The following is a 17,411-nucleotide window of genomic DNA, read 5'->3' on the forward strand; positions in this document are numbered from 1 at the left end:
TCTTGCGGGGGGCGGATTGGTGCGTAAAAAGCAGGTATAAAACCTACCTGTACCTGTCCATCACATCCATCAGGTGACTCTCCAGCCAGCTCTCTCTTGTCTGCAGTCATGCCTTCAAACTCAGCCGCAAGCATGTTCGGTGGAGCCGGTGGAAGAGGCTCCAGGGTGTCCGTGGCGAGCCTGCAGGGGCTGCGTAACGTGATGCGTAACGAGCCGGAGAGAGACTCCGCTACCCCGAAGCAAGCGACACCCGCCGCCGCTGCGCCACAGCCACCACCGCCCGCTGCCGCTGCCGCCCCCGCCGACGACAAGCAGACGATGCGGGGTCTGAACGACCGGCTGTCCGGCTACCTGGGCAGGGTGAGGCAGCTGGAGACGGAGAACAGCGACCTGGAGAAAGAGATCGCTGATATTCTGGCCAAGAGGCAAGCACCAGAGGGGCGCGACTGGGATGATGTGGAGAAACCCCTGGATGGCCTCAAGAAGAAGGTTGGTCATGAAAACAAATACTTTGGGTTTGTTATTTCACTCTGAGCTATTTTCCATTTTACCATTTGTGAATTTTCTCATGAAAATAGTCAAATAACTTCCCAAATATTGATCTTAGAAGTTTGAATTCCTCTCCTCAGATCAGAGACATCACCATAGATAATGCCAAGCTGCTGCTCCAGATCGACAACACCAAACTGGCCAATGAGGACTTCAAGAACAAGTGAGTTACAATAATTCACATCACAAAGTTGATTGAAATGAAACACCAGGAGACGATGATGTGTGAGTCGATCATCTTTGGGTTCCTCCCCTCGTGTGCAGGCTGAAGGATGAGACGGAGGCAAGGAAGGAGTTGGAAAAAGACGTGGAGGATCTCAAGAAGACCAGAGAAGACACCAAGCTGAACTGTAAGCAGACCCAGAAGGAGATCGACTTGGTGAAGGAGGAGCTCGGTCGCCTCAACCAGGAACACAAAGAGGTGAGATTTGACCCTTAAAGACCAGGGAATTAAAATTTGAGTGTGTTGAATTTGAGTTAAAGTTGTTGCTGTGGGTCTCAGGAGGTGGACGTCCTGCGTGAGAAGATCAAGGACTCCGAGGTGAAGGTGGAGATCGATTCCCAGAACTCCAACCTGGCCGAGATGCTCAACAAGATCCGGGCCCAGTACGACAAACTAGCCAAGAAGAACCTGAAGGAGACCGACGATTGGTACCAGAGCAAGGTACGTCAAGACCCTGAAGTTGGACGACTCTTTTTTACCTCCTCTGTTTATCTCACGGCCTCCATCGTCTTTTCCCTTCTCCAGTTCGACAACATCAAGGTGGTGGAGGCCCAAAACAGCGAGGTCTTGAACTCTGGGAAGTCGGAGCTCAAGGATCTGCTCAAGAAGAAACAATCTCTGGAGATTGAGATCCAGAGTCTGTACAGCACGGTAACACTAAAGCCTAATCAAGAATTTTACCTTTCGATGCAGTTATTCCAGATGTGTACAGAAGAACATGTTTACAAAAATATCTGTTATCATGTCAGGAACGATAAAACCGCCCACGTGATGTTAGTCTACCTCTTCACAAGCATTCCTGACTGCCCTGTCATTAAACAAACCTGCTACTTGAAGCCTGACATGTCTCACTGTAGTCTGAAGAGCCACCTGGATCTGCTCTGACATAACAAAAACAAACAAGTCACAGCTTTTTTTGTGTTTTTAAGGTTTTCATGGAGTATACGACCCCAAAAATCAACCCTATGTCTTCCTTTCAGATCCACCATCTGGAGGAAACCCTGAAGAACACCAAAGTGGAGAACAATCAACGCCTGGGCCCCCTCAACAAGGTGATACTGGACCTGGAGGCGGAGCTGAAGGAGGTCAGGGCTCAGGTGGAGCGCCAGGTGGAAAACAACAACAACCTGCTGTGCGTTAAGATGAAGCTGGAGGCGGAAATAGATCACTACCAGCAACTGATTCAAGGCATGACGGCTGATCCTGAAAGGTGAGGACGGTCACGGCTCATGAAAATACTTTGTGATGGTTGTAGCTGTGTGATGTGTTAATATGCAATTGATGTTTTTGGAATGAAAACAACTGACAGACAGATTTGTCAAGAAAAGACAGATTTCTGCCACTTAAATTAAATTAATTCAGATTTTTTAACTCACCACTTGCTAGCATTTTCTTTCAATTGTAACAAAAACAGCTTAATAAAAGTTTGACATTTGGGAAAATATACTTAATAGCTCTCGAGCAGAGAGTTAGATGAGAAAATTGCAGATACAGTTTGAAGCTACAGCTAGTTAGCTCAACCTAGCTTAGCACAAAGAAAGGAAACGGGGGGAAATAGCTAACCATACAAAATAGCTACAGCATCTTCTCATCTAACTCCTCTCAAAGAAAGCTAATAAATATGTTTCCCAAGATGTCAAACAACCACTTTCTTTTAGAGGTTTAACATGGTGTGCCTGTTTCCCACTCGTTACGTTAGCGTACTTATCCTCCTCTTCCCCGACAGCTTGGAGTTTTCTTTAGACGACGCGTTGCAGAGCGGTAAGTTCTGGATTCCTGCCGGAAAAAAAGGATCTCTGGCGTGTTTGTGCTGTGACCTGATTGAAAAAGTTTATCTCTGCTGCCAAGAAAAGACCCGGGTCAAAATACTGATGGTTTTGCAACTCCAAAAACATAAATTTGTCAGATTTGGACCCTCGTCTTGTGTTAGCAGCCCTGCATGCAGAGTTAAACTTTGAAATTTAACCCTCACATGACTTTTTTGAAGGTGATGGTTTTGAGAAATATGCTGACTAGTTTTCTTGCTAAGAGTTAGCTGAAAAAATCCACACCACTCTGTGTTTGTCCATTAAATATCGAGCCAGCAGCCGGTTAGCTTAGTTTAGCACAAGGACTGAAACAGGGAAACAGCTTGCTAGCAGCCTCTAAAGCTCACGTTATATCTAATTTCTCTAATTATCTTAAAAACTTAAATTTATGAGTTTATGAGAGGTACATGCAGGCAAATTTTATTACCTTCAAACGGCACCAAGCTAGCTATTTCATCCTTTTTCTCCAAGCTAACGCTAATGCCTGCTGTTTCTAGCTTCATATTTAACGGACAAGATTTGAGAGTAGCGTCAATCTTCTCATCGGCATTATTTCTCAAAATGTCAAATGCCTCCTTTAAGCTATTCACGTCACTAAACTGTCACATTGGACCCTGTAATTGCATGCTATCACACCAAATCAATCACAAAAAATATGTTTTCTTTGTCCTGTGTTTGAAAAATGTTGATCACTTGTCGATTCTCTAGCAGAGGTTGAATATTTATATGCCTGAAAACTGTAAAATGGGATTCATCTTGTTCACAGATCAGCAAAAGCCTGAGAAAAAGGTGCCCGAGCAGCAGGAGGAAGTGAAAGAAGAAGCCCCTGTGAAGCAAGAAAGTGCCCCCGCTGACAAATCCACTCCCCCAAAAGCCCCTGAAGAAGCAGATAAACCCACTGAAAAGCTGGAAGGGGACCCGATCAAGGCCGAGACGGTTGCTACCGAGAAGGCAGTGAGCGACGGCCCTGCGAAAAAGAAAAAACCCAAGACCAAAAATAAGAAAGATTCATCCTCTTCCTCCTCTTCTTCTTCCTCATCTTCCTCCTCCTCCTCCTCCTCCTCTTCCTCCTCTGATAATGAAGAAGAAAAGCCCAAGGAGTAATGTGAAGTGGCCCGAGTCTGTTCTTCTTCTATCACAGTATCATATCAAACTGTTTCCTACTGTCGCTGCCAAACCTGTAAAGCCACTACGAGCTCATGAAGGTGTTGTTTCACGTGTCGGCAAATAAATAAATAAATTCGGTTTGGAAAAAGAAAATAAGTCACCCAGCAGTCTTTCATTTATTAGCACTCATTTACCTCCATATGATAAACTTCAATAAGCAATGATAATGTGGGAAAATTGAGGTAACACAGCTGATTTTACAGAAAAAAAGACAAATTATGGTTTGGTAAAATAAGATATTGCTATAAACATGTCAGAAGATTGTCAAAAATGGCCATCACAATATCCTTGAGGACTAAGTGATATTATCAAATGTCTTGTTTTGTCCGAACAGAAGTTTAAAATCAATTTACTTTAATCTAAGATTGTAGTTTTATGTACTGTATTCATTGTCAATATAACCAGTAAATTACCAGCTGCATAGAAAATGCCCCCTGCAAACTAGGAAACTAGGAGTGCATGACAACTAATCAGAAATAAAGACAAAATTAATATAATTGAATCCATAAATGGTGAAAACATCCAGTCTGTTACTCTAGTTGTAGTGGTATGAATGCAGATTTGACCAAAAATGTCCCAGTCGGGCACATTTCCAATACACAGGTGAGCTTATGTCATCTTATAACTAAGAAATTGTCTTTTTCTGCTTCTGTGATAGTGTAAACAAATTTAATTCAACTGCAGTCTGGTCATTTCAACAGTGAACTAGTAAAATCCTGGGAGAAAATAAGCCATCTGTGGTTGTACAAGAGTCACAAAGTCAGCACACACAACCACCACAGAGCTGCTTTTTTTTTTTTTGTAAGAGTGATTTATTTATTTCTTCAAATGACAATGGTACAGACGACATGAAAGCACAGGGGGAGGGAGGAAGGGAGGGAGGGGGGATTGAATTCATCCAACACGTGGACATTGCATGGTGAGGGGTCGAGGGGCAAGCAAGAGTACCAAATGGAGTAAAAGATATCGTATCAAAAATTTCAATTTTTTCATATATATATTTATATAGGACTAATAATTCTCTTTAACTATGCAAAGCAAGGAATGCCCTTTTTTCCATTTATCTTGAGCCGTGGCTTTCCCTAAGTACAGCCAACATTATTATTCATTTAAAAAAAAAAAAAAAAAAAAGAAAAAAAAAAGACTGTGGACACGTTTTCGGGGTTGGGCGAGGGCATTTAGAGGCGTCCTGGAGTCCTGTCCGATGTGGCGTTGAGTCTCAGTGTAGCGCGTTTGGGCGTGTCCAACGAGGGGGTTTGAATTTCTCTGGTGAGGGGGGAGGGGTCGGCCTCAGCGGGAGAAGGTCTTTCCACTGAAAAATCAAAACGAGGACACGTTAGGCGTCACGGAAAACAGGTTTTTGTCCTTCCTGATTCTCGAGTTCTGAGGGTAACTAAATCTGCCTACCTGTCCTCAAAACCTTATTTTTTTAAATAATTTAATCTCGTTTGGCAGAGGCTCCAGGAAATCACTGCTCTCCGCCAAGAAATATTCCGAAAATAAACCTCCTGCCAAAACATAATTTGTCATTTTGACACCTTGGCTTGTGCTCAGATTGAACAAACAAGACGTACTGTGTTAACGAGGAAGCTTCGGAAGTGTTGATAGCTAGATTTTGTTCTCTTTGGGCAAAACCAAAGCTAGCCGTTTCCCCGTTTTTCAGTCTTTATGCTAAGCTAAGCTAAGTCTGCTGGCTTCCAGGTTCGTATTTACGGCACAGATAGGAGTGGTTCCAATCTTCTTATCTAACTCTTTCTCGCAAGAAAAGCAAATACGTATCCAAAAATGTCAAACTATCCTGTTAAACCAAAACTAAAAGCTTGAAACTGCAACAAAGCATCCGTTTTCTTTGATAAGCCTGTGCCACTGTTTGTTTGTTTTGGAAATGAAAGAGCTACTCTGAAATCATGCGAACCTCCTTGTGATGCTGCTCAGTAAAATTCTCTTTCTTCTTTATCTCTTTGATAATCAAAAGAAACAGTATGCGACTGACACTTCTGGCCCCAGTGCCATATTCCTGCGAATTTCTTAGCTGGAAACATCTCTGTATCTTGCAGCCAAGGATTCATCTGAAATGTCTGAAACAAACAAAGATGACAGCTATGGGGGTTCCTCACCCATTCCAGTTACACATTAACCACAGAACAAAGACTCTCTGTGCTCCGGCAGTACATATTTTCCAATTATTTCCGGGCTACAAGGCTAAAAAACAGTCTATGTGCAACTGTTTGGAGGTTTTGGTTGAGCGGACATCTGTAAAAATTCCTTTCTGACTCACTTCAAACACTGCAAAAACAGTGGCCACACACCTCAAAGACACACAAAAGATACGGAGCTGCAGATATCAGTCGACTCACGAGGACAGAAAACACAAACATACGCGTATCTCCGATCTGAATCTGCTTTTATTGTGCTTACTTGTCCTCGCATGAACGCTTTAGTGACAATGAATCTGAGCATCGGTGTAGGATCGAGAGGTGGGTGACGGCAGAGGCTACTTACGAGATGGTCTTCATCTCCTTCTTCTCGGCGTCGGGTCGAGCGCGGTTCAGCACCTTGAGGAAGTCTGACGTCTTGGCCCTCATACGTGTGTGAATGTAGGCCTGCGGGAGAGATTTCAATCCAGTTTTCATCATACAATACAGACATCAATCGTAAGCTGCCATTTACTCTTGGAATGCATCTTGCATGCAATTGAAGAATGTCAACATTTTGTGTCAGGTGCTTAACCACAGTGTGCAGCAGAGAGAGACAACAGCAAACCATTGTTTAGTCAGCGTATACCCTCCTCTTTCTGAAGTTGAACCCACCCGACTGCCCGTAAATCTGACAGCTGTGTCGCCCACGCAGACTCCCCGCTGTCTCAGGCAGAAACATCCACTTCCATTACCTGCACTCTGAACGCCTTACGAAACACAACGCACAATAGCCCAACACATCCCTCTGAAATGCAAATCATCCAAAAATTACTCTGATTAGGGTTTACAGTCGTGACGAGGCCATTAGAAGGATGTGTCATTCGGTGTTTTGTGTACACAAGCACAGCTCTAAAAACCTGTATGATCGCTGAGAGCGGCAGAGCGAGTCGTCGTCAGTTACGGCCTTCGTTTGATCTCACCCACGGCAGGACTTTCTATTGTTGAGACGGGACTGTAAGGCACTAAAAAGTACTAAAGACGTACTAGTACAGACGACAACCTGTGTGTAACCTGTGATTAAAACAGACTTTCAGCTTAAGTGAGTGTTCGACAGGTGCTGTGGTGAACCCTCCGCGGTAAAATTGCCCTGATCCTACAGAATATCTTTTAAAAAACCTTTTAAAGGAAACTCCTTGGCAGCATTTGGTTCTGGTATTGGACCCTGGTCTCAGTTGAACTGACCTTGGAGCACTTTATGTGGTAGTGCAGGTAGTCCCTGAAGGTGTGGATGAGGTTGATGGTGTTGTCTCTGGCATTGGCATTGGTGTGACGTGGGAACAGGACTGAAAACATCAAAATAGCACATGAAATCAAATGAGTTAAATGATCACAGAAGTACAGCTGCAACACAGGCTAAGAAGGTTTCATCCAATGCTTGACAGGTACTGACCAAAGGTGATGTATCCAATGTTGTCCCCGACAGCGGCGTCTGTGTCCTTCAGCTCCAGTGGAGGCTCCCTGTGGCTGAACAGCACCTGAGGGGCTGTGTGGCTGGCTCGCCGACCCTCTTTGAACTCCTACACACAGAACAAGCAAGTGGACAGTACCAGTTAAAGAGGGTTTCTTCTTTTAAATGCAAATATGTATTATGGTTGTACATTAAAACAGTATATCAGTTTGCTTCAACTGTGAGGAGTTCCTGATATGTAGGAGTTGTCTTTCAAAGGGCTTCAGACGAGCATAACTCTACCAAATGTCCTCAAAGACTGAGTTTTATGTACATGTGGCCTCACACACCTGCATGAAGACTTTGCCAATGATGACGTCGTCGTCGTCTTTGAACACTGTGCTGAACACCACCGTCACTCTGTCTTTCTTGGCCTCCACATACCTGAGAAGACAGAACATGTCAGAGACTTAAAACCAACAGAGGAGTCCAGACTACCACTAAAATGGGAGCGTAATCCTGGGATGTCCCACGTACATGGACTCATCATCTCTGTAGTGGACCACGGCCCTCTGCTCGCCCTCTTTGCCCTCTTCCTGGAACTTGAAGTACTTTTCAAAGACAGAGGCGAAGCAGTTCCTCTTGAGCATCCCCGCCTGGTGGACAACCTCGTCTTTGTTGGCTGGTAGTGCGTCCAGGTCGTAGAGGAGGGACACGTTGTAGCCTGGGAGGAAACGACGAGGATTACAAATTAAACAAAAATCCACAGCGAGTAATGTTTCATCAGGTGTGTTTCCATCTAATTGTCGAGTGAATTTGAAGCAAAGTTTTGAAATGTAGAGAAAAACAAGAAAAGATATTGTAGAAATGAGGAACAACGTTGTCATGGACTGCTACGTGATAGAGTGTCGCGTTGGTGTGCTTATTTTAAAACTGATCTGATATTAGAGATTCAAATATAATCACGATATGATGCAAAGCCAGCTTTGTCAGCTACAGTAGGCTGTCAGTAAAAACAAAAAACAGAAGAGATTAGTAAATTTTCGAGAACTTACCGGCCTCTGTTGAAACCAGGAAATTCCCATAGACCCTCTTGAGCAGCTGAAATAAAAAAAAAGACATTTATTTGTATCACACTTCTCCGTTAAAAGAAGCACTACACAGAAATGACGCAAAGACTTAAAAGAATATGAACTTAAAAGCAAAAAGGACACATGAAAGAAAACAACTAAAGATGTGACTGTGGATGTTTATTTTGAAAGGTCAGCTGTTTCTTCTTTGATGCTAGAATCAAGAAACAAGAGTTAATGATATTGACGATTAGGCGCCCTTTGATTATTAACACATCAGTGGTTTTCACAGATTGTGGGAATCCCCTGAGATCGAGCCGGCTGTTTAAGAGATGAAAAACGTCAACACCAAGGAAAGCTGAGGAAGAAACGGAGTCTCTGTACAACAGCAGACAGGAAGGAGGTGCTCTGTCGTTTGGAGGTTACAATCATAACACGGGGGCCTCCTCTATAATGGATACCTGTCATTGAGGAATGTGAGGGGGACTCGGCAACAATATGCAAATCAGACTCAGGTATGGTGATAATACACCCCTGGAAGTCAACAAAGGACGGTGTTGTGCTATTTTCCAACTAACTTGTAACCTGAGCTACATGCAAAAATGAAAGCAGACAAAATAAAATACTTTCCAAATGAGACTTTTCACAGGCTCAATAACTGACTGCGACACTGTTGGACCGTTCACATATCCCTCTGCTCTTCAGTTTAAGGGAACAAGGAGGGAAGTGTCTGGACGGCGGCCAAGACGCTCACACACAGTGGCTGCTGCTCGCAGTCAGCACTTCCTCGCCCGGGGGTGAGTCACACAAACTCACTTCCTGTTTCTACCAGAGGCCTCGGCAGCTGCTTTCTTCCTTACATGGCAACAGAGCTCTTGTGGCGGAGGTGTGCGTCTACAAATAGCAATCATAACCTCAGTCAGCTTTAATTTTTTTGATACACTATCGTCTTAAATTGACACCAAAACCAAACAGAAAACAACCGTTTAAAAAGTGCAGCATGTAGTTTTGGGGGAAGAGGAGAAAGATCTTAATTCACTGATTTTTTCATCCCTAAACAAACTAAATTAACAAACTCTCTTTGTTTTCAAGACTGAATAAACTGAATAAAGTTTAAAGTTTAAGAAATAAAAGACATCATTTCAGACACTTTCAGGTTTTTCCAGGACTTTTCCTGCCTGGATTGTGTTGAATATTTATATACTGTGTGCACACATGTGTTGAAGGTTGTGAAAACAGCGTTACAATTCGAAACCACCCAGAACTTCTGGGCAGGCACAGGGAAAACATTTTCCACAGTCTCCGTGCGTTTGTGTCGTACCTCGTCAGCACCATGCTCCTGCAGCTCCTTGTAGAACTTCAGGGAGATGCTGACCATCACTTTGGTCTTGTCCCCATTGGGGTTGGAGATGTGGTACAAGACGCCATCGAAGTCTGTGGCAGAAATGAAAAGCGGGTGACGGATGAGGGGACGACCTGACCTTTTACTTCTGGCAGCTTCGACACGCTGACACAGTTTGCGCTCGGACAAATGTGCCCTCTTAATTAGCAACCTCAATTATTTCAGTCAATTTCACATGTGAGATGTTACTCTGTGTCATCTGGCAGTGATTACTGGCAGGGCTGATCGTGTGCAACAGGTTAATTGCATAATAGGAAGATAACTTGTGTGATGACAGCAGCAGCCGGCTAAGAATCACTCTCACCTCCTGCAACAGCCTTAAAACTTTCTGATACACCTAGTGCTAAAAATCAACATCCGCAACCAAGGTGTTGAGCAACTGTGTGGTCTGATACAAACAGGGAAATTCAAAAGGAACTTGATACAGTATATAATGAAAAGCCGTTAGATAAGGCGCCACATGATCGCTCACCTGCAAACGTCACATCGACGGCCTCTGGTTTGGTTCTGCAAGCATGGAAATCAAGTTAGGAGTATATACAGTAGTTGACTTGTCTAAAAGTGAGAAAACACTCAGAAAACAGTCAAAATATTGCACAATTGTACGATAAATACGGCGTATATTACATCCGGGACGAAACAGTTAAGTGCCGTTGTTAACATTAATAACGGTTGCCCGGCAACCTTTGATTAGAAAGACGTAACATTTCAGTGAAAAATTATGTAAATATGTCATTTTAAATGTGCACATTAATTCATAATAATTGATAAGTTGGTCATTCCCTAGTTTCAGCTTCTCAACTGTGAGGATCTGATGATTTTCTTGATAATCTGTACAAGTACATAGTAAATTTAACAATGTACACACTGTATTTGTATGTATGTTTGTGTGTACATACATGTATTTTTATGTTTATGTACGCATGGATGTTTCTGTTTTGTTTAGAATGTCTGATGTTTTTTTTCTTTGTGTTTTTATGTAAAGCGCTCATAACCGTGTTTGTATGAGACGGTGCAACACAGATAAAGTTGAATTGGATTTAAGTGATTGGGTTTTGCACCACTGCTGGGACACAAAACATTACATTTTAAGGCTTCACCGTTTAAGAAAGTGTGATGGGCATTTTTAACCAATACCTGACATTTTTAGTCTACACTATCGGCAAATTAATCAGAAAAATAACATGCAAATAAATTAATAATAGTGTTGTTATCATACTGGAATTTCTCACTTCGGTACAATGCCTTTAAAAATAATGTTATTTGATACCACGGGGAGAACTGACACAATTAAGGGCATACATTTTTTTTATATAATATATGAAAGCTATAACAAGACATCAGGTTATGACTTTTCTTTTCTTGGCTAGTAGCAGAGAGCAGCAGTACGACTGTAGTAAACATTAAATATCACTTTTTTTCAAGAAGCATTTGCTTTTTCTATTTAGATCTGACATTTTAGACTAATGCGAGTCAGGGGGAAGAGAGAGCGATACGAGTATCGATGCAGCAGAAAAATGAGAAACGAATCCGTTTCAAATGTTCAAAGTCATGAGCACAAAACAAAAAGATCAATATTTTAAAGGCCTAGATGTACCATCGCCAACACAACACAATATGACCTCATCACCTGATGAAAACATTGGTCTTTTCATTTTCTGATTTCAACCCCTTGACATTAGTTTTTCAGCGCAAACAAGGTGGATTTTCTACTTAAATGAATCCCTGTGGGCATATTTTCTTAAACTAGCAAACCACTAGACTGGCCTGTGCAGTATTAAAGGGATATTTCTAACGTGGATGCTGCAGCAGCTTGTCTTTCCTACATAGTCTGCATGCTTCAGGAGCTGCAGCTGGCTGCACACAGGGCACAGACTTGACTCAGCTTGACTACAGGAATGCGGAAGCTGGAGAGAGGGGCGATGGTTAGCTAACAAGTAGCCGCTAACTGGCTCTATGGTGCCGTGGAAAGCAAATAAATTGTCTTTATTGGCTGGAAACAGCAACTTTAATATAATATAATCAGCCCTGTGTTGTAACACCGTGGTTAATGAGACGTGACGTGGGGAAAGGACACCGGATATGGGCAGATTGTGCTAGCTTGACAGACCTGTTGTGTCAAACACTGTACGCCTTAGAAAATGGGTTTAACTGGTTTAATCCCCTAATTAATGTGGGTACAATGTCTATAATAAATGCACAGTGGAGCCATTCATAGACGTGTTGGGTTAATACCAGGATACCCAACAATGTATCCTCCGTTAATAACGAGGAAGCTAGCATCAGCTGTATAGCAGCTAGCTAACGTCACTCTCATGCTATGGGATCCACGTAAAAACGTATTAAAATGTTTTATTCATTATTTGACAGGTCGGTGTTCGAATAATAATCTAAAATGCGTTGTTATTTTGCATCCACGGACTGTGGAGGGGACCGCCAGGGGACATGCAATTCAATGGGGTTACAATTTCTGGCACTACACGGACCGTGCAGACACACCCCAGCTTTAGGCAACCCAGTCACGGCGAATCTGCAAGCTAACTCACTGTGTGTGTTTTAACATTTAAAATAAAATAAAAAACAAATTAGGCTAATTAGCTAACTTTCACAAAGCTGCACACGTTCATCAGCTGCACCCGAAACGCCCACGGCTTCATTTAACACAGCCACCGTCTCCAGTCAAACGCTAAAGGGGAAGCTAGCTGACGTTAGCATCGCTAGCCAGGTGTAACAATGACTTCTCACCCGTTGGATGCGCCGTCGAACTTCAACGAGAGCGTCTCTTCTATGATGCGGTTATTGATTTCTAACAGGATCATCGCAGCGGACGCCGGTGTCGAGGAAAAGGGGGAATGATCGGTGCTACACGGTGGGATTAACCTCTTTGTGTCAAATTCTGCAAATTTTTCCTCCCTTGACAGACCAAACCGCTTCCGCCGAGGCTCCTTCCGCCTGTCGCTTCCGCGTATTTTACCCTCAGGACCCCGTAAGACGGGGATGCCCGCTGTGCTGCCTGTAATAAATTCGTAATGACAGTATTGATAAGTGAGGCAGATTGGAGGGTATGTTATTGATTTTTATCTATTTGTTTTTGCGTCAAACACAACTTTAGTCCCGCAGTGCCAACATATACAGCATGAGCATACTATACAAAAATACTTTGTCATAAAAAACACCATTAAAGGTGCAATATGTAAGAATTTTTTGTTTAAAAAATAAAAAAAGTAACTGCAATTATCAACAGAATGTAAAGACATGCAAGTTTTGACGTATTTATTGTGTTGCAGACATACTTACTAAACGTAGCATGCTAAGCAGCTAACCTTAAATTCCCAGTCTGGACTGCTTACTGCTCGGCTAACTGAGCTAACAGCCGCTACAGTAAGTAGCGGTCAGCGGCTACTCTGGTGATATGCTGCTCCCTATTTTTTGGGGGGAGTACTCAGGTGGCCAATTCTTACATAATGCACCTTTAATTAGCCCACAAAAACACAATTGTTTAGTACAGACTTCACAGAGAAGCTCTATCAAAGTAAACAAAACAATAATGATGTTATTTACAAAAAAAGGCTTATATTATCATAACCAGCTATACTAATATACTATATACTATACTATACTATACTATATATATATACTATATACTTGCACTATATACTTGTATATTAATACTATTATTATAATAGTATATAAAAAAAACTACAAGTGTGCAAATTAATTTATGAGGGTTGTTAGTGAATTTCCCGTCACCTCATCTTGTGAAACGCAACAAAAATAAACACATTATAAACACTTCAGGCATCATTTAAATGTCTGTTATTTCAAACTTATATGAGTAAGTCCATAACCAGTGCCCCAGATTCCCAGGGACCCTGAACACCTCAGGTTCACACTTGTGTTGTTCATTTAGTAATTTAATTAATTGCACATTTTGTGTAGAAATTTGCACAAATAGAGTACATTAATCCATACTGTGTACTATTCCCCTGTAAGATAAATACGTCAAATCATTTATATTTACTATACTGAGCAACACAGCAGTCTGCAAAACAAGAAATGACATCTGAATTTCCTTTCACCTTTACATTAATCACTGGTTTTGTTAATCAGTTTTCCATTTAAAGCCGGTAATGTGGCCAAAGGTCTCCCTTATTTGTTATGTCTCTTTCAACGATCTATTTTCTGTCACCCTGCTGCTGCTGTAGCCTTTTCCCCCTGCCTGACCGGTTTTGTCAAGTCGAATCATTTTCCTTTTGAAATCTCATCTCAGATGTTTTTTTCATATCGTCAGGTATTGTTCTGAAGGGGGTTACTGGGAGACAAGACTCACAACAGCATGACCTTCTTTCAGACTTCAGGTAAGACATCTGGTATGTACAACCCTCATGATCTCATGAGTTAATCAGATTTAGATTCAGGATACAGACTTTATTAGTTTTTAATTATTTTTAAGTGTGTTCGATGCTGATTTTACTTCAGTTGGACTATTTAATGCACACTCAAAAATGGTTAACGATGATGATGAAACATTTAAACTTTAGAACATTTCTTATATACAGTACATAGTAAAACCAAATGAACAGATCTAGATGGTTTAATTATACTAATAACCTGAAACTGATACATAACTCTGGTTCTCAGCTGTCAGACAAAAGAGACCGACAGCAACAAAGTCATAAATTTCCCTTTAAGTGTGAGGGGTAGTAAAAAAGAACATGGCCCTCAGTCTAATTACAAGGTCTTTAAAAGTATTTTTTTCAGTAATGGCTGTACATGCTGCCGACACCGGCACATCACAGGGTGGTTTGACTGACAGCTCAGCAGTCGGTCATTTAAGCTTTTTGGTTAAAGAGGAAGTTCAAGAATGTAATTAACAGTGGCTGTAACGTTAATGACAAAACATAAAGAAAAAAAACAATGTAGGGACAGCGTTCAGTAGCAAGAGTCAACTCATTAACTCATTAACTAAATCAACTCAACAAGTATTTTTAAGTGTAAACCACATTATTACCAACAGAAGTTAATTTATTATAATTATAATTATCAGCTCTATTGATAGCTCATCAATTAATTGTTTTAGTCATGCTTTTAGACCATAAAGCAAATTAATCTCTCATTTCATATACTCCAATGTGAGTATTCGCTGCTTACTTTTTTTTTTTTTTAAAGAAGCTTTTAAACAAATAACAGAAATAGCAGTTGACAAGAGCTAACATGAGTTTTAAATGTACTTTAAAGTCATATGTCTGTAGTGCACCTTTAATATCTTTGAATTTTGGACAAAACAAAACATTTTAATAATCTGTTAACTGCAAACATAAACAGAAGAATAGTTGATAGAGTCATCACTTGTAGCCGTAGTTTTCAGTTTTCTCATTTTTTCCATGGAAGTTTGGTGAAATCATTCTGGGAGAACTTAATGTGTTTATCACATGATTGACGTTGGCAGACCAAACTGGTGACATTTTCCTTAAAACAAACCATGTCGTGAGAGCTCTGATGAAAAGAAACCTAATCAGGTGTTCCTTCCTCCTCTATCTGGTTGCCGGGCCAGATTCCCTTTCTGAGGAAACCACTGAAAAATGTCTGTTTTCAGAACATCTGATCTTGTGTTTTCTCAGTCTGCCTTTGTGAGATATCAAATGCCAGAACTGCTTCTCTTGGCCTTTTCTCTCATGTTTTCCATTTTTAATTATCCAATAATACTATTGTACATCAGTCACAGGAGACATTTGTCTGGAGACGAGTGCTTTTACTTCGATACTTTGAGTACTTAAATAGGAATTTTCCTTATAATGTATTATTTTTACATTTATATATTGACACTTTTACTTAAAGGGCCAGTGTATGGGATTTAACGGCATCTAGCAGTGAGGTGGCAGATTCTAACCAACTGAATACCCCTCGCCTCGCCACTAAAAACATGAAAAACATCAAAGGGCCTCTTTAAAGCCACAGAAGAACACAGAAGAAATATGGAGGTGCAATATGGCGGACTCCATGGAAGAGGACCTGCTCCTCCTTTAGATTTAAAGGGTTTCAGGTGACCATACACTAATGAAAAGTTAAATATCATTTTTATCATCCACTTCAGAGTCCACAAAATCCTGCTCATTGAGCATTATGGAAAGGATCTGAGTATACAAAATATACCGAATCATTATTTATGTATTTATCTTTTGTTTAAATGTCATTTTCAGTGCTCATTTTGAGCACCAATTTGTAAACGAATTGATGCATCTCATGTGGTTTATCCTCAAATTAAACATTTAAATAAATCATAATAGAAGACAAAGAGCTGGGAGGACGTCAGGGTGGCGACAGTACATAACGTCTCAAGGGCAGCCCCTTGTCAAATAGTGAAACTCATAAAAAAGTGTTATCTTATAGATACAACGCATGGATACTGACACACTCCCAACACAAACTAAATTCCAAGCATAGCTGCTCATTTTAAAGAGATTGCAGCCTCATAATCTGCATGAATCTGAAACTATATGACATGTTCAGGTCCTCTGAACTCAGCAGGTAAAGGAATGAAGATGACAATGCGCCCGCTGCAAAGCAAATATGTTCTTTTCACTGGAACAGGATGAACGAGGATCCTGATGTTAATCAAGCTTTTCCACAGAAAGGGGCCGAGTCTCACGTTCACAATCACCTCAGTGCCAAGTTTCATGATATCTTTGATGAGTTCAGTTGAAGGAAACAAAAGTCTGGTATGAGGAGATATTAGGCTAAACAAACATGGCAGATCCTAAATGTCAGGTTTGATTCCAGTTAAGTCAGATGCTTTCTTAGTAACTGGAAGGTATGATGTAATGTTTCAAAAAACAATAACACTAAGGGTGTCAGTAGTCATTGATTAATTGATTGATTTTACATTAAACACTAATATTACATATACTATAAAACAGAGACACTACACACAACACAATAAAGGACAAAAGTATAGTTTCTTTACTCTTCTTACTCAGTGTATTTTTTCATTTATCAGATTTTTTAAATTAAATATTTACTTTCAGAAGTAGTTTATTATGAAAAAGTTATATATGTTGTGTTTTTTTATTGTGTATGTTTTATTTTATTTAAAATTACCAATAATAAGCACCAATAACATAACATGAATGGATATTTCTGCTTTACTTTGCTTTTTGTATTTATTTCAATCAACCTCTATTTATACTGGGGAGATCATTGAGTGATAACCCTCATTTACAGCGAGTCAAACAAAACAAAGAAAACGAAAGAACAATAACAAGGAAAAATACTGACAAAATAAAAGCAGTCTCACGACACGCTAGTTGCCAAAGGCATGAAAAAGACGTTGAGTAATTTGATATCATTCAGTTACAACCCCTACAACTTTGCTGCTATGCCAGATGATTTAACAGATAAGATACAATTATCGGAAGTAAAATAAAAATAGTCATGAAAAATGGTTACGATTAAAATAATTCTGGATGTTATGCTAAGAGTATTCATTTTAATCAGGTACTTTGTTTTGTTCCAGGAGTAGAACATATTATTTATTTACTTTTCCCATTTAATTTTCCATTTGATTCATATATTTATTAATATTATTGATGTATATTTTGTTTATTAAA

The 17,411-nt window shown here is 40.7% G+C and overlaps 2 protein-coding genes across 2 annotated transcripts; one reads left to right on the top strand and one right to left on the bottom strand.

Annotated features, from left to right (window-relative positions):
* Positions 1-108: 108 nt before the first annotated feature.
* Positions 109-3,771, top strand: LOC140992345 (keratin, type I cytoskeletal 18-like). Its single transcript, XM_073462650.1, has 8 exons — positions 109-489; positions 630-712; positions 814-970; positions 1,052-1,213; positions 1,298-1,423; positions 1,753-1,982; positions 2,499-2,533; positions 3,347-3,771. The coding sequence occupies exons 1-8, from the start codon at positions 109-111 to the stop codon at positions 3,682-3,684; spliced, it is 1,512 nt and encodes a 503-aa protein (XP_073318751.1). The 3' UTR covers positions 3,685-3,771.
* Positions 3,772-4,535: 764 nt separating this feature from the next.
* arpc2 (actin related protein 2/3 complex, subunit 2) lies at positions 4,536-12,760 on the bottom strand. The gene is made up of 10 exons (XM_073462572.1): positions 12,550-12,760; positions 10,277-10,311; positions 9,724-9,836; positions 8,388-8,433; positions 7,870-8,056; positions 7,683-7,776; positions 7,336-7,462; positions 7,128-7,228; positions 6,250-6,350; positions 4,536-5,059 (listed from the first exon to the last, which is right to left on the bottom strand). Exons 1-10 carry the CDS (start codon positions 12,621-12,623, stop codon positions 5,038-5,040), a joined length of 900 nt encoding a protein of 299 aa, XP_073318673.1. The 5' UTR covers positions 12,624-12,760; the 3' UTR covers positions 4,536-5,037.
* Positions 12,761-17,411: the final 4,651 nt, after the last annotated feature.

The sequence above is a fragment of the Pagrus major genome, chromosome 24 (assembly GCF_040436345.1).
Source record: "Pagrus major chromosome 24, Pma_NU_1.0".
NCBI lineage: Eukaryota > Metazoa > Chordata > Actinopteri > Spariformes > Sparidae > Pagrus > Pagrus major.